The sequence below is a fragment of the Centroberyx affinis genome, unplaced genomic scaffold (assembly GCF_046629955.1).
Source record: "Centroberyx affinis isolate AG114_WGS23_722 - 3 ecotype Tasmania unplaced genomic scaffold, CSIRO-AGI_Caff_v1 ptg001521l_1, whole genome shotgun sequence".
Lineage (NCBI taxonomy): Eukaryota > Metazoa > Chordata > Actinopteri > Beryciformes > Berycidae > Centroberyx > Centroberyx affinis.
The window spans coordinates 126,858-151,791 of NW_027279983.1; the positions used below are offsets into that span (position 1 = coordinate 126,858).

The following is a 24,934-nucleotide window of genomic DNA, read 5'->3' on the forward strand; positions in this document are numbered from 1 at the left end:
TATCAATTGTTTACACCAGCCTTACTGATAGTACATTTCTATAGAGACGACCACAGAGCAAGGCTGTATGTTTTTTTGTTCATGATTTCAGACCTTTCAGTTTGGGGGTTGAATCTGTTGACTTTTGCATAAATCTTCTGCGATGTGTAGGCCTACTGTGGTTTCATTTGCATAAATGATCTGCCCACAAACATTTGACTATGCTTAAAAGTGATTGCAGTGGTGGGGAAGTGTGCAAATCATTCCTCAGAGAGTAATGAATGACACCAATTGTGACAGGTCTGTCAGTCAGAAAGATGTGATGTGAAGTCTACTTTCAACCAAGCCTCATGTGAGATCGTTTGGTTTTTGAGGCTCACGCTCACCCATTAAAGACTTGGGAACAGTTTATCCAAAGGCTTCACAATCAATTAAGCACAATATTAACATACAGTACATCACCCATGGCAGAATTATCTCACATGCAGTATACATGCAGTACATATTGTGTTTTTAATTGTGCATTGAATCAAATTTAGTGACTGCTTTCTGTGAAATAATTTTTGATAATAGCTTTCTTCTCTAAGAGCTTTAGATTTATCAGTTCACAGTACAGTAACATTTTTAGAACAATTTTATACCACAGAATTCATAAATACAACATTTTGCACAATGTCATAACAATGCAAAGGAGTTAACCACATAAAACTTCAGTACGTTTTTTTTTTTTTTTTAGATTGTGCATTCTATTGTAAAATTACTGTTAACAACACATTCCAGTACTATCTGGTTGGGCAAGAGTCTTACATGCAAGTTATTACAAAACAGCACTGTCTGTACCCCAGTTTCCTAACTGTATCCAAAATACAGCTTGCCATTGACTATAGTGTAATATTCCTAATGAGGCTAATGAGGGAATCCTATTCTTTTGTTTACATGAGCATTTTCCTGTAAGGAGGAGCCTCACTGGACAGATGGTTTTGGGGGCGCTTAATGAGATCCTTATTCATGTCTGATGACAGAAATCCAAGAGCAAGGGGGTGGGGAAGCCTTCCTGTCCCCAGTGTGAAGCATTTACTGTAGACTGGGAGGATACAGTAGCAGGCCAGTTCCTTAGTTCATCAATCATCTTCTTGACAAATAGTTGCAAGAATTATGAAAGAGTATGACATACGATAGCATCAATTTGATTCCAGCTAAACTTTATGCAGTGACAGATTTATTTTTATAAGATTTCAAAAATGATTGAGAATTCAGTTTGTCTAAGCTCCCTCAATCTTTATTGGTAAAGCAGGATACACTTTTGTTTTGGAACTTTAACAAGGGTGCTGTCCTGTTTCTTTGGAAACAGTAAGAGTTAAGAGAGTAATTAATATTTCAGGAGCACCATCACTCCTGATCAGGAATGAATATTACATGTGAAACACACACCAATAATCTGGTTCAACAGTCTTGTGTCTTTTGTATTCTAAATGTCACAGAAGGTAAATAATGTGGAATGTAAAATTAACTAATTAGTGGATTTGGCAGCATAGCAACAGCCACTAGGTAACGAGGCAGATAACTGTTAAAATTTGCTCAAAATATTTGTTCTGCACAACATAAGAGGCCAACTGGAAAACAGCTGATTGATTGAATTTCTCTTTTATAGAGCGGTCTGCACTGACTCACAGTTGATCAAAATGAAATGAATGATTTTTCTTTACTGTATGTGGTTTACACTGACTTCATGTAGCCTATCTCCATGATATTTGGTACACGTGTTCTAGGATATTAGTCTGTAAAGTCACTTTAAAATTGACCAATGGGATCAACCTCAACATCCAGATCATATCAATCAAATATTGGAATTCGGTACCATATTCTTGGTGTCATCACTCATGAGTGAATAAAGTGGTTGCAAGTGGTGCTGATGGCTGTCATACCACACATGATAAATAAAGAATCAAAGATGTTTGAGCTGTTAAAGTTAAAAGGTTTGTTAGGTTGCCATTTCTCTGTTGTTGCCATTTATTTTAGTATTATACATGCCAGATTAGGCTGCATCCTCTGCAACTGCTAATCTTTTACATCTCTAGACCAGGTCCCTGTCTTAGTTTGTACAACAAAAAAGCATTTGCTTTAATCAAATTTAGTCACATTCACTTTAGGTTATGCCCTTAAAAAACAGTAATCCTATAATACACACACATATATATATAGCTTTAGCTCTCCATCATAAGCAAGGGAAGGAAACTGAGGGGAAAAATAACACTGGATTGTGGGCTATATACACATACACATTCAAACTATATATACTATAGCAATATAAGGATGTATAAGCCTATAACATACAGAATACACTATAGGAATAGTATAGTGATACAATAGGAGATAAGGTCTCTAGCCCCTATAGGAATATTCTAGGAATGTTATATGAATATAGTGATGATATAAAAAAAAATACCATAAAGTATGATAAGGCCACTATAAACTCACTATTGATTACAATACAATAGAAACACTATAAATCCCTATTGGATTATTATAGGAAACATATAAAGCTTTATTGCAAACTGTAGGCTGATAGTATTATTTAGCCCTATGCATGTGATGAGACAAATGAAAAAAGATAATGACATTCAAATGCTGACTCTAAGCTGGGCACCAACCAAACATCTTGAATGAAAGTGACGCATATACTGTATGTAACGCATAAATATAATACACGCCTTTTCATTTTCATCCCACTTCATTATTAGCCATTTATTGTAACCGTGCGAGGCAAGCCGGCAGCTGCTGGATGGGCGGGTGGGGTGAGGGGCTTGTTCAGATAATAGCCGGCGGGTGAAGGCGTGGTGAGTGTGGCTGAACACAAGGCAAGTGTGCGCTATAGTAGTACAGGAGAATGAACATGGACAGCGACAGCGGCGCGGCTCCCCTCCCCGGCGAAAACACCCCGCGAGCAGACTGACGAAAGCTGAATGGGTGATCAATATGCAGGGCAAGCTCTGCCTTATCCACACCTAAGTTTGATATAAGCAGCGGTGGAAAGGTAAGACGATTTTTTTTTATGATGGAGCAGATGGAAGGAGACAAAAGTAGGCATACAGGCATGTGAACGGCAGAGGATCAATGAACCACTGACTGTATCTCCCAGCGCCATGGGTTTGGCTCTCACCATGCCGTTGTCATTGACCGGTGTGTTTCCTCAGTAAAACAGGGAGGAGGCTTATTTTATTTGCCACATCTGCCGTTGCCTCACTTACCGTGGGGTTCAGGTTGTAACCACCCATGTTACAGTAGTCTACAGTGGCATATTCATTGTTCTCTGTGGTCAGTGGCAACTGGCCCTGTGATAGTCTTATTATAGGCTACCAGGCGATACAGAGCTGGTTTTAATGGTAAATACAACTGTAAAATGGTATTGCTAGATCTGTGTGCAAGTTGAAGTAGTTTATTATGGGAGAATAAATATATTTTACGGTTTCATAGAAACTACATATAGGTGTATCTACTGTAGCTAAGAGATGTGCTATAGTGAATCTAACAGAGATAAGCAGGCACAGTAATGATTACACAATGATTGATTTTGGAAATGTTTGAATGTATTGAACATGAATCATCAATTTATCATTTCCAAAGAATTCACTTCATACCACTGTGTATCACGCCTACGTTGAAGGCAATAGCCCTCATTGGACAGTTTTTATCTGCCACCATGATGCTTTGTGTGTATAATTTGCATCATATATTTTGAATTGTATGTGGTTCATGAGTGATTTATACTGTGCAGCCCAGCAGCCCCTGTCCACTCGCCAGTGGTGTTTACCAGGATATTATACCTCTTGGTAGTAGTCATTATGATTTTAGTACAGGTCATAGTCACCTGGCAAGTGCTGCAATATTGTAGTTTTTAGGGACCATTTTGATAATTTTATTGTTCTGGCTCGTTCTGGTCCTCAATTTAATGTTAGGTTTGTATTAGAAAAAACAAGGATGAACACTGACAACTCAGTTGGAGGTTGTCATTGCCCTTTTCATATTTTGTCAGTTTCAGGAAAACACGCACTGTGCCTGGATGTTATTTAAAGCACCAGGCATTGTAAACAGGAATTGTTAGTTTGATGGTTGCTTCTCTATGACACTTGTCTCCAACGTGAAACTTTATTGCCCTTCCTAGCTGCTGGACAGGATTTCCTGCTGAGGACAGTCTGTGTCATTTCACACTACGACAGACTATTGTTTCTCTTCTGTCCAACTCTTGGAAAGGATAAAAGGGTCACCGCAGGCGTGTTTTGGGGTTAAAATAGCTCCTTCAATACGTCAAATAGAATCAATCAGATCTTGACATGCAGCCCACAATCCAGTCACAGTGTTATTTTCCCCCTCAGCTTCCTTCCCTTGCTTGTCAACATGAGAGCTAGATAAGTTTGAGATGCTGCCATACCTGTTCGATGCTGCTGAGCAATGTCCTAGCACTCAGCTAGCAACCTTGCTTTTAGGAACCACAGTTTCCCGAGAGACTGTCTCTCCTTAGAAATGTGCTAAAGAGAGAGCAAGGGATCTATTTTTGGAAAGGCAAGTTATATCCCATATTCATACATTTCCCACAGAGGGAATAAATCTGTTGCAATATCTGTGGAAAACCTATAGCAGAGCACAGCAACACTTAAATGAAACAGTCTGGCAGGTGAGAGTTTGAGGTGGAGCTTTATGTTGCTCATGTACACTAATGTCCAATACTGATGGATTGATGAAACCAATTTAACGATATCAGCTTATCACGATTATATGGAGTCAACAAGGGTGAAGACACTGAATACTTATTGATTACAATGCAGCCAATATCAGTAGTATTATGGTTGCGTACTGTCATGAGGTGTTTTTCACGGGGCTTTAGACAGATAGTCACCTAGTCCAGGTCAAGTAAAGTGCTACTACTCCCTTTTCTCCTCCCATTCACATCCCTGTCTCAGCACCTCTCCCTCGGGCTCTGCAGAAAGTCACTGCAGTTCTTGGTAATGAAACTCTGCAGTCCCCTATAGTAGGACTGTCAAAATAGACTGCCAAGAATGGTGTCAACTGGTGGCAAAGCTCTCAGAATTGCAAGTGTTTATGGCCTAGTCGGTGTGTCTTGAAGCCGAACTTGGTGTAGTTTCAAGACACATAAATTCTGAACTGAGATGCTGCAATGAGATGGTTTAGGGCCTTGAAACATCTGACCAATAAAACTGGAGAATATGTAATATTTACCTCTAGTTTTAGTGTGTGGACAACCCAGCAGTTTGACCTTACTGATGCAGCAATTTTATAATGTTTATTACAAAGCTGTCTTTAGTGGGAAATGAACTCACAAACTCTCAATTGATACTATAATCACAATTTCATGCCGCTTATATACTTGATAAGCATCGATCAGCAAAAAAGCATCTGTATCTGGATGTGAATAAAAGCAGAAAACAATTTTCATTCAGTTGAATTAAAGCTTTTCGGTTTGGTTCAGTTTGTAGACAGTACAGTGAAGATAGGAAAGAGTGGAAAGACATGTAATGGCATAACTTGACTTAGATTCAAACTCATGCAACTGCAGTCCACTGAAGGTACCTTGTTGGGTGCCTTTCAATAATAGAAATTCTGATTAAAATAAAAAATAATGTATCAAATAAGAATGATCAAATTAGATTTTCTGGAAGACTTCTAAACAAACTTTGGTTTGCTATTTAGCTGGAAATTTTCACTCTTCTCTTTGCAAACACCAGGCTTGTTTGGTATTTCACAGACACTGAACAGTGTTTTAAGTCACATTTAGCCTCTCAGCACAACTGGAAATGCAAACACTGGCTCTTGTTTTTGATGATATTGCTTTTCTTGATTTCTGAACACAATCAAGGACACTCAAGGATGCTTCAACATTAAAGTATCTCTAACTACAGCAGCTGACGCTCCATCAGTACAAACTATTTAGATACTCTGGAGTGGACATGAAGTGATGGCAACTGTAATTGGTACTATTACTTTTCTAATATCACCAGGAGGACTAGTTTGAATACTGATATTACTATGATTTATACTGCTAGTACTACCATGCTATAGAAGCTGATAAGACCACTATTAGAGCTACTATCACTATGGCTACTACTAGAGTGCTGCTACTTCCTTTATAACCTTCATTAGGTGTCACTTTAGAGCTACTCATACTTCTAGGACAGCCACCACAAAATTTACCACAAACTACCACTGCTCAAATATGTGTCCTTTTCAGGGTGGGGATGAGGATGTTACCTATACTGCATAATGACATCATTCATATGAATCATTCACATCATTCACATGAATCACTTCCTTACGATGCAGCCTGCCGCTGCTATATCAGAGCAGATATTATGAAAAACAAAATTAATATTTCCCCCGTGTTCTGATTTTCGTAATATCCTGCGCCTTGTTGTGTTCATGAGTTTCCCGGATATCACAAATGGTCTGAATGGTTCTGTTCGGGAGATGAAGGTTGATATTTAGCATTTGACCGCTGACAACATTAGTCATGATGACATATCGGATCTGGGAGAATGTCCTGCACCGTACCCTTCACCTTGCCGTATCTGCAGCCAGAGGAACCGGGCCGTCTTACAGGCTCAGTCTCACTAGTTTTACCGTTGTTGTTTTCTTCATATAGGCTTATTATTTTTTAACACACGTACTAACAAGCATCCTGTCCAGCAGAACTACAGCCACATAGTCTCTGTGCCCTGATATCACTTGCATGGTACTAATAAAAATAACCTATTTGAATTTAATCAAATGGAGCTGAAGTCACCGTTGACCCTGCAGGTCTCACTCAGATGTCAAAGGTCAGCTCACATACCAGTCACAGTAACAGGAGGCGATTCACTTGTCCATGCAGTTGTGTCATAACTGTACTGCAAGTCTACTCTATTACACCAAATTTAGGTTGTTTTGCTTTTTCTATCACAGTGTATTGGAAATGGCATCTTTGGATGGCCTGTTTACAGCCACTTAGGTTCACAGGAAGATGTCACTTTGGTTTCTTGGGCTTCTTGTCTTTGTCTCTGTGGGAGAATCCAATGACCAGATACTGTCTTGTTGAGTTCATCTTGTGAAAATACTTCTCCAATTACTCTTAACAATTATTAGCTTGCAAAGGTTTTCTTTGAAAAGTAATATCTGTAAAATAGTTTGTGAATAAGCCCAAGCTAGTTTATCCTGGTTTGTGTGATAGCAGCGGGTGTGTTCAGAAGAACATGTAAGCATAGAGAGCAGACATTGGCTTGTGTGTGAGACCAGCATTCATCAATAATGCATGAAAACGGGAAACTGAGATAAGATAGGTTGCAGTCAGGACATGACATTTAACCAATGTGACGTGTTAAACACTGATAGCCAACGTACATAGAGGACAGTGAAATTCTTCCATTAGCTTACTGTAGAACTTTCAGTCTTAATATGGCTCTTTCTTTTCATTGTTTATGTAAAATTGAACAGTATTTATTTTTCATTCTCTATAGTTGACAGGTTCTACTCATCATCAAAAGGCTGTGGACTCTGTAAATATGATTCTATATTGAAATGAATGAGTTTATCCTCATCCTGTATTTTTCAACAGCCACCTTCTCCTGTTATGTCTCATATTAACAAGTCCAGGGGCTAAACAAGGCTGATACATGCATGGTTATTCTTTCTAAACAGTGTTAGCACCATACAAGAAGGCCACATCTGCACCGCCTACAAATCTATACTTGGATATTTCAGTGTAGCACACTATAACAAGCTGTCTATACCAGCCAACCTCAGGCTCCAGACTAGACCCATACCCGCACCCTGCGGCACACTACTCGAAAAGCGCCTGTCCAGTCTCTAGAGAGACAAACACAAAGACTGACATTTCTTTCATCTTTCCCCGCCGCTTCTTTTCCATCAAGGTTTAACGCCTGTCTTAACCCCACGGGCCCAAGGCGGGTCTTTTATTGAGGGTGAATAGGCTGCGTTTGGTTGACTAAGCAGCACTGTCTGTTGTGCTGTGACGATAACCACAAGCTCTGACTCATACAAATATGACATGAGGAGTCAAGTGAAGGCTTAAGTAAATCCCTAGTTGTTAGTAACTATGCCATCATTCGTCATATATGTCAGAGTGTACATTTGTAATTATTGTAAATGCGGCACTTGCGGATTATAGCGGACTTTCATTTAGGGTCACATGTAAATACTAAAATTGAAGTTGGGTTTAATAAAGACTCTCTGCTATGTGTCGCCACTGAGAAACTGCAAGGTTAGATATCTTTGCTGGACTGCTGGTTCCAGTGAGATATAAATAGCAGATCTTGTGCAGATTACAGCACCCAGATGATAAATGGTGTAGATTCTGAAAATCATGCCTCATCCTCCCACTCACTTCATCTATATTGTATAAATACCAGTCGTCCAAGCTGAGTTTGAATCTCATCTGCTGAGTTAATGACCGCTTATAGAAATTTCTCAGTAGTGCATGTTTGTTTGAGAGGCCATTTTCTCCCTATGAATTTCTGCTCCACATAGGAATATAATATTTTCTGCACCATCTAGTGGTCAGCACATTTACCCGCCTCTGGCAGCATGCTCTGCTCATGCCAAACAAACTATAATGGAATGCTTATTACACAGACAAATTGTATGACCCCGTCATAACTGTATCAAACTCAAATCAATATAACAATACTCTTGGTGAATGTCACAAGCAGCCGCACTCAAAATTAATTGGATTTATTGAATGTGCACTTTTCATTTAGATCATGAAAGACGATTTATAGCTGTGGCGATAAAAAAAGAGACGTTATTCAGTGGCTGTAATTGACAAAGTGGTCATTAAAACAATACACATCGAATAATTTATAGGAGTGGGTGTGTCCACCTTTCAGGAAGCAGGACAATTTGTTTAATCATTTTTTTTGTGTGTGTGGGGAAGGAATGGATGGAAAGTACAGTATGTGTATGTGTAGTAAAAGCCTATTTGAGATGTTTGAGGCACTTTCTTGGAGTGCATCTACCTTCCTTTTGTAATCAAATAGTTTTTCACATTGTACAGAGAAGATGGACAGGAAGAGGAGGTAAGAGAAACCTGATATCCAGATCCAAACCCACTTAGCCACAGTACAGTATATAGATGAAATAAAACTCTAAGCTCTAGAAATAAAGACAAGCTCTAAAATTAATGAGCAATTAAAAATCTATATTAGCAGACAATGTAGACATGCTTCAATTATTCAGATGGTGTGACGTTTATATTAGCCACCTACACTACCACAAGTTTGGACACATCTGATTGAATGTACTATGTTTTTCATTATCTTAAAGCCATTTTGATCTAAAGGCTTGTGCTTAAATGCTTGAAATTTGCTTATTAGACAAATATAAATAGTGAAGTTGATGCCTATGTATGAATTTCTTTCCAAAGCCTTTGCCTTTCCATCAAAGCAAAGGGCGGCTACTTTAAATAATCTAAAATATAAGATAGTTTTGATTTGTTTAACACTTTTTTGGTCACTGCATAATTCCATTTGTGTTATTTCATAGTTTTGATGTATTTACTATTATTCTAAAATGTGGAAAATGGTAAAAATAAAGAAAAATTGCATGTGTCCAAACTTTTGACTGGTAGTGTTTGTTTCTTGGCTGACCCATGTTCGCTGAGGCTTAGTAGTAAACCCTAAACTGAAAGGCTGCAGTCAGGAGCCTGACCCAGACTGCACCTCATTAGGTCAGATCTGACGTCACACAAACCTGCCAGGGTGCAAGGCGTCACCGTGCCCGGCTAGCACCCGGCCGGCCGTCCAGTTAGTCAGCAGCCTGGATGGAACAAGTTGCTGGTTACAGTTTCATGGTCCGGATCCAAGACGAGACTGTTGTCAGAGGATGAGGTCTGGCCAGGGATGCATCCACACCTGCACTCTCCCTGGAGAGGTTTACCAGGTACAACAAACTGCTGGGTTCACTCCAGGTGTTACAAGTCGCCATCAGCCTCATTCTGTCAGATAAAGGGGCTGTTGGATCTTCAGGATGTATCTTTCAGTTTGCGAGTGTTTTTTTGTAGTAAAACTGGTTAACCTGAATCTGTCATTTCCAATGGCTATTCGATTTATCAGATCTAGTGTGTTTCCAGTGAGTACTGCTAGGTCAACCTTATTCTATCGCAGGCAGGATTGTTCAAAGGGCATAGTGGTGTTGATGAATATCTTGCGTAAGCATATAGTGATGTTTCCCCTCCTATACTGTAGGTATATGAGACAGAGAATACTGGATTTCATGCATGCAGAGTTTTGCCAGAATCTGATATGGGTTTGTGGTTTACTTCTCTGTCTGGACGGCTGCATGTTGATTGGAAGCTGCTGCATGAATGTTTCACTCTATAGGGAGACAAAGGTGACTTTTTGTGGAACAAAGCAGACATTTGTTTACTCAAACACTGAAGAGGCTCAGGGGCTGAAAGAGTGAAAGTTAAATGTAAAAGACGGAAAATTTAAGAGCCTCAAATCCTTGGTTTGGTTACCATGGCGATAAATCCTTGAGACAATGGTTTTCTTGTCATTAACAACGTCAATGTTTCTATTTCTTCTAAAAGGATCGTTGTATGTACCAGCCAGGCTGTGGCTCAGTATGGATCCTTTTTGATGATAAATAGCTGTGTAGTAAGAAATACACCTTACAGATGTTTGATGTCTTTGTCTCACCTTTCTTTGCATTGACTAGTTATAGTAGCATTACAGAAAAGAATTGGGCTTTATGTATACTGTACTGCCATAGTGGTGAAACTTTACCGGTACACAGGACCTGATGTCACTGTCCCTTATGGTGATGAATAGCAGGTAACTGCCTCTCTTCCTCTCCTTGTAGATGACAGAAGGCAGACTGTGCCAAGTGCAGCTGCTGGATGACAGGAAGCTCGAGCTGCTGGTTCAGGTATGATAGCTCCTGACACAAAAACAATAATGTGACAACAACATTTCTGTGATGTGATGACGAGTATTGCATGTATTCAGTGGGAATTTATTTAGAAATGTACAAAGAGGGATGGTGGGGAGGTATTTTTGGGCATCCTGTGACACATCAATTAGGAAATTCTTTGAACTGTTTTCACTTACATGGGGGTTGGCTTTATCTATTGTTATGGGTTACAGTAAGTTTATGCTAAAATATGTGATACTGAATCTAAATCTTATTCCACAGCCTAAGCTGCTGTCTCGTGAACTCCTCGACTTGGTGTCCTCCCATTTCAACCTCAAAGAGAAGGAATTCTTTGGACTAACGTTTGTTGATGACAAGTATGTAAACTCTTAAGTTTGTGTTTGCAATACTATGTATATTTAGAGATGTGTGTTCACCAAAAGCAGTATTCTGATGCTCCAGTGTGTTTGCTGTTGCAGTGGTCAGTGTAAGTGGTTGCAGATGGACCGCAGAGTTCTTGAACATGACTTTTCGAAGAAGACCGGGCCCATCGCCCTCAACTTCCTGGTCAGGTAAAGCTTCTCCTCATGCTAAGCACATGCCCTCCAGCAGGGAGCAGTCCTGTGTTGGCGTGGAGTCAGGAGTGTGAAACCTTCCAGCTGTTAATCAATCTTCATGGCAATTTTATGATGACACACATCCATCCTGGTCATAATCTTGACAATACATCACATAATGTTTTTTTTTTCTCTGAATTTCTCTGCACATCGACGCTTACTGTCACCAACTAGCAGCTGAAAAACCTTTGACTAAATAGTGTTATTTTTCAAAATTGCATAGTAGGCAAAAGGTAAAACTGAGGGTATCATGACCCTTTAAGTAGCACCTGGTTTTACATTATCTCACACCTTATGTATGTCATATATTTTAACAATAACAGAGTTTCATGTACATTTGCTTTTATCATTTCTAGGTTTTACATAGAAAACATAACACAGCTGAAAGACATCATAACGGTGGAGTTATTCTTCCTGAACGCAAAATCTGCCGTCTACAATGTAAGTGTTTGGGTCTCATTATTCTGCAGTTTGGAACAATGAAGAATTATTCTGCTAATCTTGGTTTTTCAGAAGGACAGCGAGTCCCTGATGATTCACTGTCTCTGGCCCCTTCAAGTAATCTCTCAGCAGCTCAGCCAGACAGTGGCTGCAGGGCAATGTTTTCTCTCTGCTGGCTGGAATGTCAGGCAAACAGTCAAGGAAGCTAGACTTGCATAAGAGTTCATTTTGAAGATATACAATGGTTATTGTGGGTTAGTCATCAAAACAGAGCAGATACTGTCTTTTGATCTAGAAAGCCTTCCCCATAGTGCATTTGACCGCATTCTATTTATGTTTTTTTTTCTGTTGAACCTTTATGTCTCTCAGGGGATTATAGAGGTGGAAAGTGAAAACGTCTTCAAATTAGCAGCAAATGCTTTGCAGGTTAGTGCTTTTAATTGCCTGGCATGAGTACATTAATTGCTGCAACTATAAAAGCATATAAAAGCATCTCATCTAATAACATGTTTTTGTCTCTAGGAGGCTAAGGGAGACTACACAAGGTAAGAGCATATTATCATCTTGGTAAGAGGTATTTAACAGCAACAGGACAAGTTAATAATGAGCTTTTAGCAAAGACATTCAATAGTTCATTTGTTTCTCCAGAGATCCAGACTACAAAAATCAATAGCAGTGTTGTGTGAGGCTTACCACAGAGTGCTGAGAAGCTTGCACCAGTCAACTAATGAATCTCATAGTGCTGATAGAAGCCAAGTATGGCAGACTAGAGGTGACTTTACACTGCAGAGAGCTGCTGTAAACCTAACTGTGTTTAACAGAGCTGCCTTTGGAAGTCATTCTTCCAGGGTTCAGTGGGAAAACCACAGACCTTTGTGCATGTTGCCACCTGGCTTTTTCCAGCTGAAGGAGTAAGGTGGTTTGAGAATATAGCCATCTTTGTTCATTTCAGTAAATTCCTTAACAAGGGACTTTTTAAACTTGGGATGAAGCATCTGTGGCTCCTTTGCACCTGGCCAAGCTCAAGAAGTGATTATTTACATATCGTCGCTGTCCTGTGAAAAGCTTGTACCTCAAGAAAGTCAACTTTTTGGGAACTAAGAAAAACAACGCTTTTAGCAGTTTTTTTGTTGTTGTTGTTTTTAGCAGTTTTTAGCCTGACCACCATGCAATTTTGAGTTTATCCAATGGGTTTTGAAAAGCTTTCATAAGAACCTAGGGTTGTAGAATCCCTTCAACCCATAGAGGAACATGTAATCCTTCAATTTAAGTTGAAAAATGAAAAGCAAAGCAAATTGAAGTTATGAGGTTTTCACATGACAGCAGCAATATATTATCAAAGGTGAACCGCTTGACCTTAAGAGCTCAAGACCTAAATCATTGCATGTTATGTCCCTGGATGGTTAGCTCAAATCAATTTTAAAACCTGTTTTTTTCTGTTTCAGTGATGAAAACACTAGAGCGGACCTAAAGAAGCTTCCAACTCTTCCCACCAAAGTGCTCAAGGAACATCCATCGCTTGCATACTGGTATGTTTATTGGAAATGTTGGATACACTGTCTTGTAAGTCAAGCAAGCATATAGACGTAATCTCTTGGAAAGGTCATACATGCAGCACTATGCACATACCATGCAAAATATGAATTAATAATAATTAATAATGAATTACAGCATTATTCTATAGTGATGATGTACAGCTGTTTTGGAGTGAAAAGGTGTCTTCTTAATGTGACGTTACAGTGAGGATCGAGTGATCGAACACTACAAACAGCTGAAAGGAGTCTCCCGAGGACAGGCCATTGTGCAGTGAGTATTGGAAAAACAATAAGTGTACTCACAGCGGCTTGTTTACCACAATTCATCAGACAAGGGACATTATTTTGCCTCAACTTCATAAATCTTTCTCTCACTATCGCCAGCACCACCTCTCTCTCTCTCTCCCTCTCTCTCTCCCTCTTTCCCTCTATCTCTGGCACTCCTTTTCTCATCATCTGATAGAAATCAATAGCCCCCCTCGGGTTGCTGCTGCCCAGTGAATCATTGTGATTCACTGTAGTGTATAGGCATCTTTAACAGATCACATGCCCATTCCCAGTACCAGCTCTTGTTTCCAAGATAAACCACATGCAGATGCTCTAAAAAAAAAAACAGCTGGTGGGTTTAATAAAAATTGTTTTCATTTTAGGTATTTGACGTTGGTGGAATCGTTGCCTACGTATGGTGTTCATTATTATGAAGTCAAGGTAAGCCTTCTGTATTGATTTATGGGAAATAACAGCTGTTGCACCTGAATTTGAGTCAGCCACCTAACTGCGCTCTTGCTTCACAGGACAAACAAGGGATCCCATGGTGGCTTGGAATCAGCTATAAAGGAATCGGCCAATATGATCTGCAGGACAAACTGAAACCAAGAAAGGTTAATATTTCAGGACCCGAAATGAAATTTCGGCCCCCTCTCTAAAATGGCCACTGCTGCCGTTCTGCTTCACTAGTCGACTGCAGGAGTGTGGACATGACTGAACAGGGCATGGATAAGGATTTCTCTTGTTGCGCACAGCATAGTGATTCACCAGCTCTGATACATGCTTCATCTGTTCCACTCCAACAAGGGTTGGGCCTCCAGCTCAGCTGCTGCAGACGAGGCCAGACTTGACAAATCGGGGCAAATGTCAGTCTACAGCACTCTAATGTTACTGTGATGAACATGATTCTTGGAGAGTACACTTCATGTATGTTGCCAGAAAATCTTTCCATGTAAACCATGGATCGTGGGTAAAAACATCTACCTGAGACAAGAAGTGTGGTTTTGTATGAAGGACTTGAGAATCTTATATGATGTGTGAACCTGCTTTTCTTGTTCCATTGGTTGTTGTTTTAGCTTGTGAGTTGATAGGAGAAACACCCATGTGAGTGATCCTTCAGCTATGTTGTTAAGATTATGACTTACAGCATGTGACTGTGGAGCCGAGTGACACTCTAGAAACAAGTGCAGTGTTGTGATCTGAGAGGTGGAAAGTTGTGAAACAGTTCAGATAAAGACAATTTACTGCCATCGTCTTCCTGGTCAAAACTGCACAGCTTTATCCATCTGTAATTGCATTGCATCCATCTTACATTGCAATGTTCCGAAATTGTGTAAGAGACTCGTGGTGAACAGCAGCTTGTTGTGGAGAGGAGTAGAGGGAGTGAGTTGGTGATGTCAAAGGAAGAGGGGCCGGATCTGGGCGTTATCCTGCGTGCTCTGAGAATACCTGAGGAGACAAGTTAGGAGCTGACAGGAGGCAGCGCAAAGTATGTGTTTGTGTTCAGAGCAACTATCCAGGAAGGATTAAAAACAGCAACTTAAGAAACAAGACTTGTGAACTTCTACTGGTAAGGCTGGATGTTGCGGCTCTCATTGTTCTGTTCTACCTTGAAAGTAATATTGCAAGAAGACTTTGTTTTGGTTCTATAGAATTTCAAAAATAACAACATTGTTTACTAATTTCTATGTCGGGTTAAAGGGGTTAAAATGTTGAATTTTAAACCATAATCATCATCGATTCGATTTTTATAATAAAACTGTGCGGATGTTAGCCCGACCACACTCAATACTTGATACTGAATGTTCAGCATTGTGATACAAAACAATACATGAGCAAAATACATGAGCATTGTAATACGAAAAATTCCCTAATGCGTCCACATGCAATATCATAAAAGCGTAAAACCATTATTTTCTCTGTGCTGTCTGTACAACCACAAATGTGCTGCTCATGGGTTCGTCTCGCGTCTCACTCTGACCATTTCCAGACATACAGTGAGTCACTGACCAAAATAGATTCTTCATATCTGGCTGCAGCACCTGGAGATATAGGGAGGGATGTGATGAGCCATGGAGAAGGCTGTATATTGCGATGAGTCTTTGTGTAATGTCCCCTTGTGGCATTATTCTCTCCTCTAACACCTGCATTATTGCAGACTTGGCATGACAGGCGGCCCAGACTGTAATGACAGTTCACGTTACAGTCTGGATTTTGTAATGACTGTGGTTTAGGTATGCCGGCCAAAAACACCTGCGCTGTTGATTTTTTTTTTTATCATAGTTTATTTGATGTCAGTCATGATACTCATGATGCAGAATCACAGATTATTGTAGAAATTATACAAGAATATTCAAAAGTATTCATGGGAATATTCACAGAAAGATTTTGACTTTGTAGCCAGAATTACTGGAACTGCACCAGCTCACTGGCACCATTTCAATATTTCACTTTCATTCCACCTTTCTATATTTCAGGTTATGGAATACAGAGCCCAATTTCCATTTGTCTAATCAGTTATTGTTATTTCTCTATTTTTGCTCTCAGCTATACCAGTGGAAGCAGCTGGAAAACCTGTACTTTCGGGAGAAAAAATTTGCCGTAGAGGTTAACGATCCTCACAGGTGAGCAGAGCGATTCTTCATTTGAGGCACATTTTATAATCCTGAATTTGGCTGTTTGTACAAACTGATAATTTTGTTGTTTTCATTCGCTTCATTTAGCATTCATCTAAAATAATGATTCAGATCTCGGTACCTTTAATTTGAATAGTGTTTAAAATTGTAACTCAACCTACGAAACAACTTGTTTTCCGGTACGTTCCTGGCAACAGGAGGGCAGTGACCAAGCGCACATTTGGGCAGACAGGCCTTCTCATCCACACATGGTATGCCAGCCATTCTCTGATCAAAACCATTTGGGTCATGGCTATTAGTCAGCATCAGTTCTACTTGGACAGAAAGCAAAGCAAAGTAAGTATCACAATGATATTACCTGTTGCTTCTCAAACTAACTGCATTGTACCTACTAATTTTAGTTCCCATTATGTGTTTCTTCATCCCTTTAGGCAAAATTAGGCACAGCGAGAAGTTTGGAAGAAATCGCCATGGATCTCACAGAGCAGGGAGGGTCGAAAATAACCAGACTGGGAGACACTGGGTTGAAGAACAACCTCATAACGGCCAGCAACGGGAGCCTGGTATCTACAGGTCAGTCAGCATTATTTCAGTTCATGTAGTAAGTGTCATTATATCAGATAATGCTTATTTAATTCAAGTGTCATGTCCTCACAAGCTCCTCTCACTAAGTTCTGAAGTATAAACACTGAGCTGTTTATGAATTTAAAAAAAGGCAGCAACCTGAAGAGTGGGTTCACCATCTCCTCTGGTGACGTGATATGATAATCCAACACCAACATGCTTGAATAGATATGTATTGTACACTATGTTGGAAACCATGCATCAATGGACAAAATAGTGAGAATATCCTTTTCACAGGTTCTGCAGATTCTGAAGTGAGTGAAGAGCAGAAGAAAGAGAAGATCTCTGAGCTGAGGAAGAAAGAACAGGAGATCCAGGATATTTTGTCCAAGAAGACAAAAGAGCTGAAGAAGATTTGCCTGAGAGAGGCGGTAAGAAATCACTTTTTGTTGCACTCGGTCTGGACTGGGATATATTATTATAACATGAAGCTTTTTCAGCCAGATTCATTCAGCTGAACCCCTTCTGTTAAACTGTGTTGCTGTGTGGCCATCAGAACATTGGTTTCTCCGGTTATTTTCAGTTCAGTTAAACGTCTGAGGGTTTCATTTTGTGTTTTCAGGAGCTTACGGGGAAGCTGCCAAAAGAGTATCCCCTCTCTGCAGGTGAAAGACCCCCGCATGTCAGGCGACGAGTTGGCACCGCTTTCAAGTTAGATGACCTTTTCCCCTACAATGAGGTCTGTATTTAACTGGTGCAGTTTAATGGAATGCAGCAGCAGTTCATGTCTTGTCTTCTTCTGTTTTGAACTTGATCTGTCTGTACCATGTATTTTCCAGTATGAGAATGTATTACCCTTTTACACTGAGTACACTGAGCTTTTAATTTGCAGTATAAAATAGACATCAGTTGCATCAGCGGCTTTACAGTATTCCAAATATTTGGGAAATATATTAGTAAGGTCTAGTTGACATAAAGCCCTACTTCACCAAATTTTGCAACTAATTTCAAATAAATAATGAAATCAGTTAACAGGTATTATCTGGTTTAATACTGTGTAGGTATGTACTTGTTCTTTAATATAATCTCTGGGGATGTGCTGCTTGTGCTGCTGTGCAGGACCCCTACCTAAGGAACCTGGAGAGCAGGTTTGCCCTGCAGCAGAAGATTGTGGAGGCAGCCAAGAAGCTCGCAAATGAGGCAGAGCTATGTAAAACGGTCAAGAAGAAGAGGCGAAGGAACTGTTTGGACGCCATGCACAGACTGCAGCAGATAGAGGACGAAATGAACCAGTACAGGATCAAGAAGGGAAAAAAGCCTACTCAGCGAGCCTCGGTGATCATTGCAGGTACGATGCAAGTTGGCAGTCACAATATTGATAAGACCTGTGTCACTGGATGAACAGACTAGGTATATTCACAGTGAAGATGCAGTTATTTGGAATTTCACCTCTTTCTCCAGATGAACTTGTCCGCTCAGACTGCAGCTCCCTGTCTAGTCTTCCGCTGGACGATGGTGAGTCACACAACACTCACTCTGGTGGGCTGAAATATGATCTGACTCGCTATTATTTATTCTATGTGCAAGAAAATGAATGTCACCTTTTGTTATGACTATCTATAAAGTCAGTATCAGTATTCTTAGTCAGTGTTCTTCTGTGTCCAGACGACTCGGACGGTGTCAGTCAGAGGCCGCGGTCCCGGTCGGTCCAAGGCTCGCCTCAGCTCAGTCCGCTACGTTCCCTGGGGACAGAGTATGATGTGGACAGACAGGGATCACCAAGGGAAAATCACCATCACAAGAACCTCAGCAGGTGGGAAAACACATCACCCGCCCTGTTCTACTGAGTAATTGCCATAAGGCGTAGTTTGAAGCCTAACTTGTTTCACAGCTTTTTTTTTATTATTGAAAAGCAATGATGTTATATTTTGGCAGTGCCCACAATGTTTGCAGCTTCGTGTTTGCAGCCTCATTCCTGTCCTCACCTGTCACACTTTTTTTTCACACCTCTCCCTTTTACCACACCCTTTCAGATTAGCTTTTGAAGGCCAGGAGCCTTCCCACTACTACCAGAACCCAAGAGAGGTCTCCTCCACCCACAGTAGCCCCTATAAAACCCTTCCCAGACCTCCCAGAGATCCACGCAGCATGCCTCCCACCCCGGTTATGACCCGCAATGCCTACAGCAGCAGCCAGCTCAGGTGTGATCACTGCTCCCCAGCATCGCTAACCCAGTGTCTTCCCTTCTCACCTACAGTAATCCTCACTCCAACCAATCCCTGCTTCTCCCCAACCCCCACCCTCAACCTCCCCAACCCCCACCCTCAACCTAACCTAACCTAACGATATGCGGTTTACGATTCAATACAACCACAATACGATGCAAAATAAAAGTTCAATGACAATAAAGTCTGACCGTGCAGAATTATTGCACAGTCAGAGTTTATTTCTGAGCCACAAATCTCTCTAGCAATGCTAGAATGTAAACAGCAATTTAAAAATGTATTACAAAGTGCAGATCATTTAATTTCAATGGAGAGCTTGTATTGTAAATTATGATGGGAAAACCGTCTCATTTGTGCTCACTACAGCAGGGTAAAATGTAGATAATATTGCAATTAAGTTTTCTGCCCCACAATACGTATTGTTACGTTTTTGTATTGCGATATATTGAATTTCAATATATCGTCCCACCCCTACTGACAATTATTTTAACTAATCATGTCAGAACTATTCCATAATATCTTTAATTCTTCTGATAGAGAGTCTAACATGACAAGTCGTCTCCCCTTCCCAGGTCAGAGGGGTCCTCTCACTGCTTCAGGCATCGCAGTGGCAGTCTGGAGTCTCAGCCTCAGCTAAGAAAAGACACAGACTCAGAGAAGCCGGTGTTTATCTTGTCACCAGCCCACCGCAGCAACAGCACAGAGGCCCTGGAGGATTGCTCCTCCTACACCAGTCAGTCCAGTCTGGACTACTGCGGCGCGGCCAACTCCCACTACAGTACACTGGACTCCCGAACGGCAAACATGCATCGTCTCCACAGGAGGGTGGAAGTGTATGGGAATACCGGGAGCATGCCCAACTTGGTCCAGCACCATTCTGGCTGTAGTTATGTATGCGAGACCCCAGCACACTATGCACCCAGTGCCTACTACGTAGCCGGCTACCCCTGTCCGGACATGGAGCCTTACGCTAACGGTGCCTATGTGTATGAGAACGAGGTCGAGGGCCACTACAACGTCAACCCCTCCTACCAAATGAATGGGTATCACGGACATGACAGATACAGGACCTACAGCAGCGACCGGACAGACGCTCTTTCCCAGAACCCCTACGCCACAATGAGGCCGCCGCGGAGCAGGCAGGGGCCCAGGAATGAGCTGCTGGCCAAGAGCATGCAGAAGGCCTTGGTGGCGGAGCATCTGAGGGGCTGGTACCACCGCTCTGGGGGGCAGAGGGAGGGAGGGAGAGGGGTGCTGGCTGGCTACGACTACGACAGCGGCTCGCAGCTCAGCCTGGGCTACCAGACCATGCCCGCTCCCTTCAGCCACTCCAGTCGTACCACCTCCTACTCCTCAGGTAAGACACTGTCCTTGAGCACAATTCGAGTTTATTTGTATAGCCTTTAAATGCAGTTGCAGTCTCAAAGGGCTTCACAATGCCCACGTTATGAAACAGTAAATGAAACCGACACCCCCTCAACTTTAATCCCTCAATGAGAACAAGGAAAAACTCCCACAAAAACCTCAAGAAAAAAATGGAGGGAACCTTGGGAGGGCTTTTCAGGCTCAATATTTCATTGTGCAATTTTATTTTGTCTCTTTAGAATTTTTCAACAAAGCAATATTTCATAAAAATCTGCACTGCAAAAACTGACAAACTTGTTAAGTCATTTTATCTTGTATCCAGACTTATAAACCTTATTTTAGGATTTTTTAAATTGCATTCATCTTACTGCACTGGCAGATTTTCAACAAATTTGATAATATAACTTGTTTCAGGACATTTACTTGGTAAAAGTGAAATTTTCTTGGAGGGAGCTTCTTTGTTTTATGATGATTTCTTGAAAGAAGTGATATTGGCATGTATAGAGTGAAATTTATTGAATCCAGCAAGAATATCTGCCAGTGCAGTGAGATAATTTGACTAAAAATGTTCGCTGCCGATGTTCGATGCAGCTACATTATTTTCTCTGCACATTTTATTTATTAATTGAATTGCTCAATTATGTTATTCCCCAACCACTGATTAGGTGTGGTGGGTCACCCTGCCTGAAGGAGCTGCTAAACCACTGAAGAGAATTTAATTAATATGGATTTCAGTGGAAAGTTTTAGTGGCACATGATGGTCTAAATGCTGTTTCAGAGGCTTTTCCACCCCGACAAGAATCAAATTCTAGGGGAAAAACAGAATACTTGTAATTTTTTGGCATGGAAATGGTAGAATTTGAAGGTAGTTTTGATCAGAAGAGGAACGCTGCATGGGCTTCAGACATGTTCACTGGAGGTGCTCATTGGACTTGTGGGGAGTCCATATGTAAAGGAAAAAAAGAGAAGAAAAAACCCAAGGCACTCTCCTCTGTATAAAGTTAAAAAGCCTTGCTTCTCCCATCAGCCTCCAATTGCCTTGTCTGCCTGTCTAAACTACAGGCTCTCACTGAATGCCTGCCTATACTTTAGACAGGCAGACAAGGCAATTGGAGGCTGATGGGAGAAGCAGTCAGTCTCTGTCTAATTATCGACACCTGTGTTTGTAGCCTCCTGTATGTTTCATTGTTCTCTGCACACAGGTTTATAAAGGCTTTTTAACTTTATACAGAGGAAAGTGCCTTGGATTTTTCTTCTCTTTTCTTCTTCTTCTCTCGTTTCCTTTACAGAATTTAAAGGCAGTTGAATAATATACAAAATATTGGCTATTGACGACTTCAGTCTAAAAATATTGGTATCACTATCGGCCTTCAAAAACCCATATCAGTCAAACTCTAGTGCAAATTTATAATTATGTGATGAAAATGTAAATTCTGCATGTAAAGTTGTGCAAATATCAGTATTGTAATAACATATTGCCATAATAATGCCGTTCTGTGAAGTGTAATTGTTTGTTTTGCAGTAGTGAACTAAAGGGTTGACGTTAAGGTGGACTAAAGAGTGTTTCCAATAACAACACTTACAGAATTACTACTGAGTTACACTCTGATATTAGCTGAATGTTTTTTGCTTTTTCCTTGTTTGCAGTGTCCTCAGTGGCGAGCACGGGGAACTGGCGCAACCAGCTGGCGGTGGGCCTCTCGGAGTACGAAACGCCCGACACACCTCAGCACTCTCCCCACGGAGCTCCTGGTGCTCCGTACAGCCGCAGTCCCACACACAACAGGTGAGGACTTTGTCATTGGCCGGAGTTCAGAAAACCTCCAAAATGAAGCTGTGGACGCAGTGGGGAGTGAGTGAGAGTTTAGAACGATCACAGATGATCAGGGAGTCAAATAGCTCGCTGAATTTAATGATTAGTGGGATTTCAGATAGAATGCTGGTTGCTGTCTTACAGATATAGTTAGATACTAATGTTTTCTCCCTCCCTTGCTCAATGGCAGGTACACAGGAATGCTATCCCTATTCCTTTTCATGCATGCCTGTGGCAGCAGTAATACGACTTGTTTGTGTCCTACTCTTCCTCTGAATGGTTTCTGCTAGAAAGGGATTTATCCTCATGTCAGCATGTTTTATTTTACTCTTGTGTGACCTGAAACTAATGCTTAACTCCTAATAAATGGTGATGTGAGGATCTCCTTCCTTCCTTCCTTCCTTTCTTCCTTCCTTCCCTCCCTCCTAACTTGCTGTTAATGTGTGCAGATTTTCTCCAGAAAGCAAAGTGTCGAGGTCTGACACAATGCCTAACAAATCAGAGTCAGTTGAGGTGGTTGATGCTGTGGCCACTAGTACAGATGAACCATCAGACAACCATGCTAGCACTTAAGGGTGAGATGAAACACAGCGGGCTGCTTTATGTCGTACTGCCAATCATCTTTATTTTGAGATCCCATCTTTATTAGTGTGTCACCTCTGTAGCATTCATCGTTTAATCAGAGCTACCTTATGTTGTTTTTTTTTAAAATCCACAGTTTCATATTGTGATCTGCTGGTTTCATATTGCTTGAAAGGAAATAGTTTTCCAGGCGTGTCTGTTTTTTTTTTGTGTTTGCTCAAAATCACCTTGATGATCTGTTTAGCATCTGAATACCTCAAGACAAGGACATATTTGAGTGCATCTGTCACATGATTAGCAAGTAGAAAAAAGCAAGTTCCCATTTATCATTTGAAGCCCAAGTCACATGCTATGCTTCACAATGTGTGTGTTCATTTGTGTATCGCATTTCCATATTCATGCTGAAATCAAAAGCTGCTCCAGCATAAGATTCAATCATGTGTTGCCTTGCTCTTATACAGTTGAACTACCTCTGACTGAAATATTCTTGTGTCATTACCTGAACAGATTCCACCTGGATGGAAGCTACATGAGCATCCGCTGAAGAGGACCAAACCAAACATTGGCAGAAATACCGTCATAGCCAGTTAGCACATGAAGGGGATGGTGAAGTTGAAACAGAGGCCGTTGTACACTAATTTCTTGCTGCCATAACGTCTCAGAAGACGCTCTGCCTGTTAAGTCGGGGCAGGGTCTAGATGTATGCAGACCTCATGTTGAAGTAACCTCTGAACACAACAATGACACTCTTGAATGACTTTCCCATGTGCCTTGGATTGGATGGATTGTACAGGCAGATGAGAATGCGGAAAAAGTCACAAAATATAAAGTGTTGCACAGCCGTTCTGGATTCAGACCCTATTGTGTATTAAGAAGGAAAAAGAAGCAACACTCCACACATTTGTACTGTAGTTGGTGAATCCAGCTTACTGTATTTTAAGAACTAGCTATTGCCTTATACAAAACGTTAGGTGATAGGATAAAAATGATTTTCACTACCCCCATCTCAGTAAAGTATGATAAAAAAAAAAAAAACGTTTTGAACATAACATCCAAAGTTGAATACAAAGGTTGAAAATGTTCACAAATGTGACATGAAAAAAATGAATCGATCATTCATTGCAGCAGACTGTGTATTCGACGAATTTAGATTTCTTCCTTTCTCTAACCTTTGAATCAGATTGTATGTATTTGTCAATATTGTTTATAGAACCATTTGTCTTTGTTAGTGCCGTAATGTGTTTTAAAACGCATGTTGAGAATATCAATTTTTGATAAGAACTTCAGCCTTTTTATATTAATGTAAGACCACCACTGCCCTGAAACCATATTCATTTTGTCATTTGTTTTCTCACATATTTGTACAGTCAGTGTGTAGTTATATGTTGTTAGGCGTTGTCATAAAATATTTTCCATTCGGAACAAGGACATGAATAAATACTTGTGTGACACACACACATGTTGTGTAATTCATTTAGGGGTCTTGTGTCGTTGGTAATCAACAAGTTCAAATTTAGTTTTAGTACACTTGAATATAAACAGTTTTTATAAACACGTTTTCTTTTACAGTATACTCAAACTCAAAATGTACTTTCAGTGTGCCAAGTGAAAAATATTTACAAGAACTATGTATCAGACTGTTTTGCATTATGATCAACAAAATGTCATACGGAAAAAAAAATACTCCTTTCCCGTTCCCCACAAGGCTGTTTGTTGTTGTGCAGCACTTCAGAGACTAGAATCTTGTAGGGAACTCTGGGAGATTGGGTGGAGCTCTGTGTGAAGTGCAGGCTTCACCCCTTCCCAGCCAGGCCTGTAAAAGCAGTGCACCTGATGCTGTCAATCCCACACTTTTCCTTTGCCCAAAGCAACTGTCATCCAGAAAGATCATGATGGCCGGGCCAGCTGAGAGAAGTGGCTGAAAAAAGAATGTTAGCATGTCTTGCCCCTGCTTGTGCCTTAAATATCTTCCATGCTGTTCTGAGGGTTTAAT

At 40.6% G+C, this 24,934-nt stretch overlaps 1 protein-coding gene across 2 annotated transcripts; it reads left to right on the plus strand.

Annotated features, from left to right (window-relative positions):
• The first annotated feature begins 2,952 nt into the window (after positions 1-2,952).
• On the plus strand, positions 2,953-24,438 carry frmd4bb (FERM domain containing 4Bb). Of its 2 annotated transcripts, XM_071527330.1 has the most exons (24): positions 2,953-3,013; positions 10,846-10,911; positions 11,179-11,273; positions 11,376-11,468; positions 11,870-11,954; positions 12,324-12,380; positions 12,477-12,499; positions 13,400-13,483; positions 13,695-13,760; positions 14,140-14,197; positions 14,284-14,370; positions 16,304-16,380; positions 16,590-16,728; positions 16,824-16,965; positions 17,254-17,387; positions 17,579-17,695; positions 18,076-18,304; positions 18,418-18,471; positions 18,622-18,769; positions 18,990-19,157; positions 19,754-20,538; positions 22,194-22,332; positions 22,809-22,934; positions 23,449-24,438. In XM_071527330.1, exons 2-23 carry the CDS (start codon positions 10,846-10,848, stop codon positions 22,930-22,932), a joined length of 2,970 nt encoding a protein of 989 aa, XP_071383431.1. In that variant the 5' UTR covers positions 2,953-3,013; the 3' UTR covers positions 22,933-22,934; positions 23,449-24,438. The 2 variants fall into 2 exon arrangements, with proteins under 2 accessions (XP_071383431.1, XP_071383432.1); XM_071527331.1 differs by lacking the exon at positions 22,809-22,934.
• The last annotated feature ends 496 nt before the right edge of the window (positions 24,439-24,934 follow it).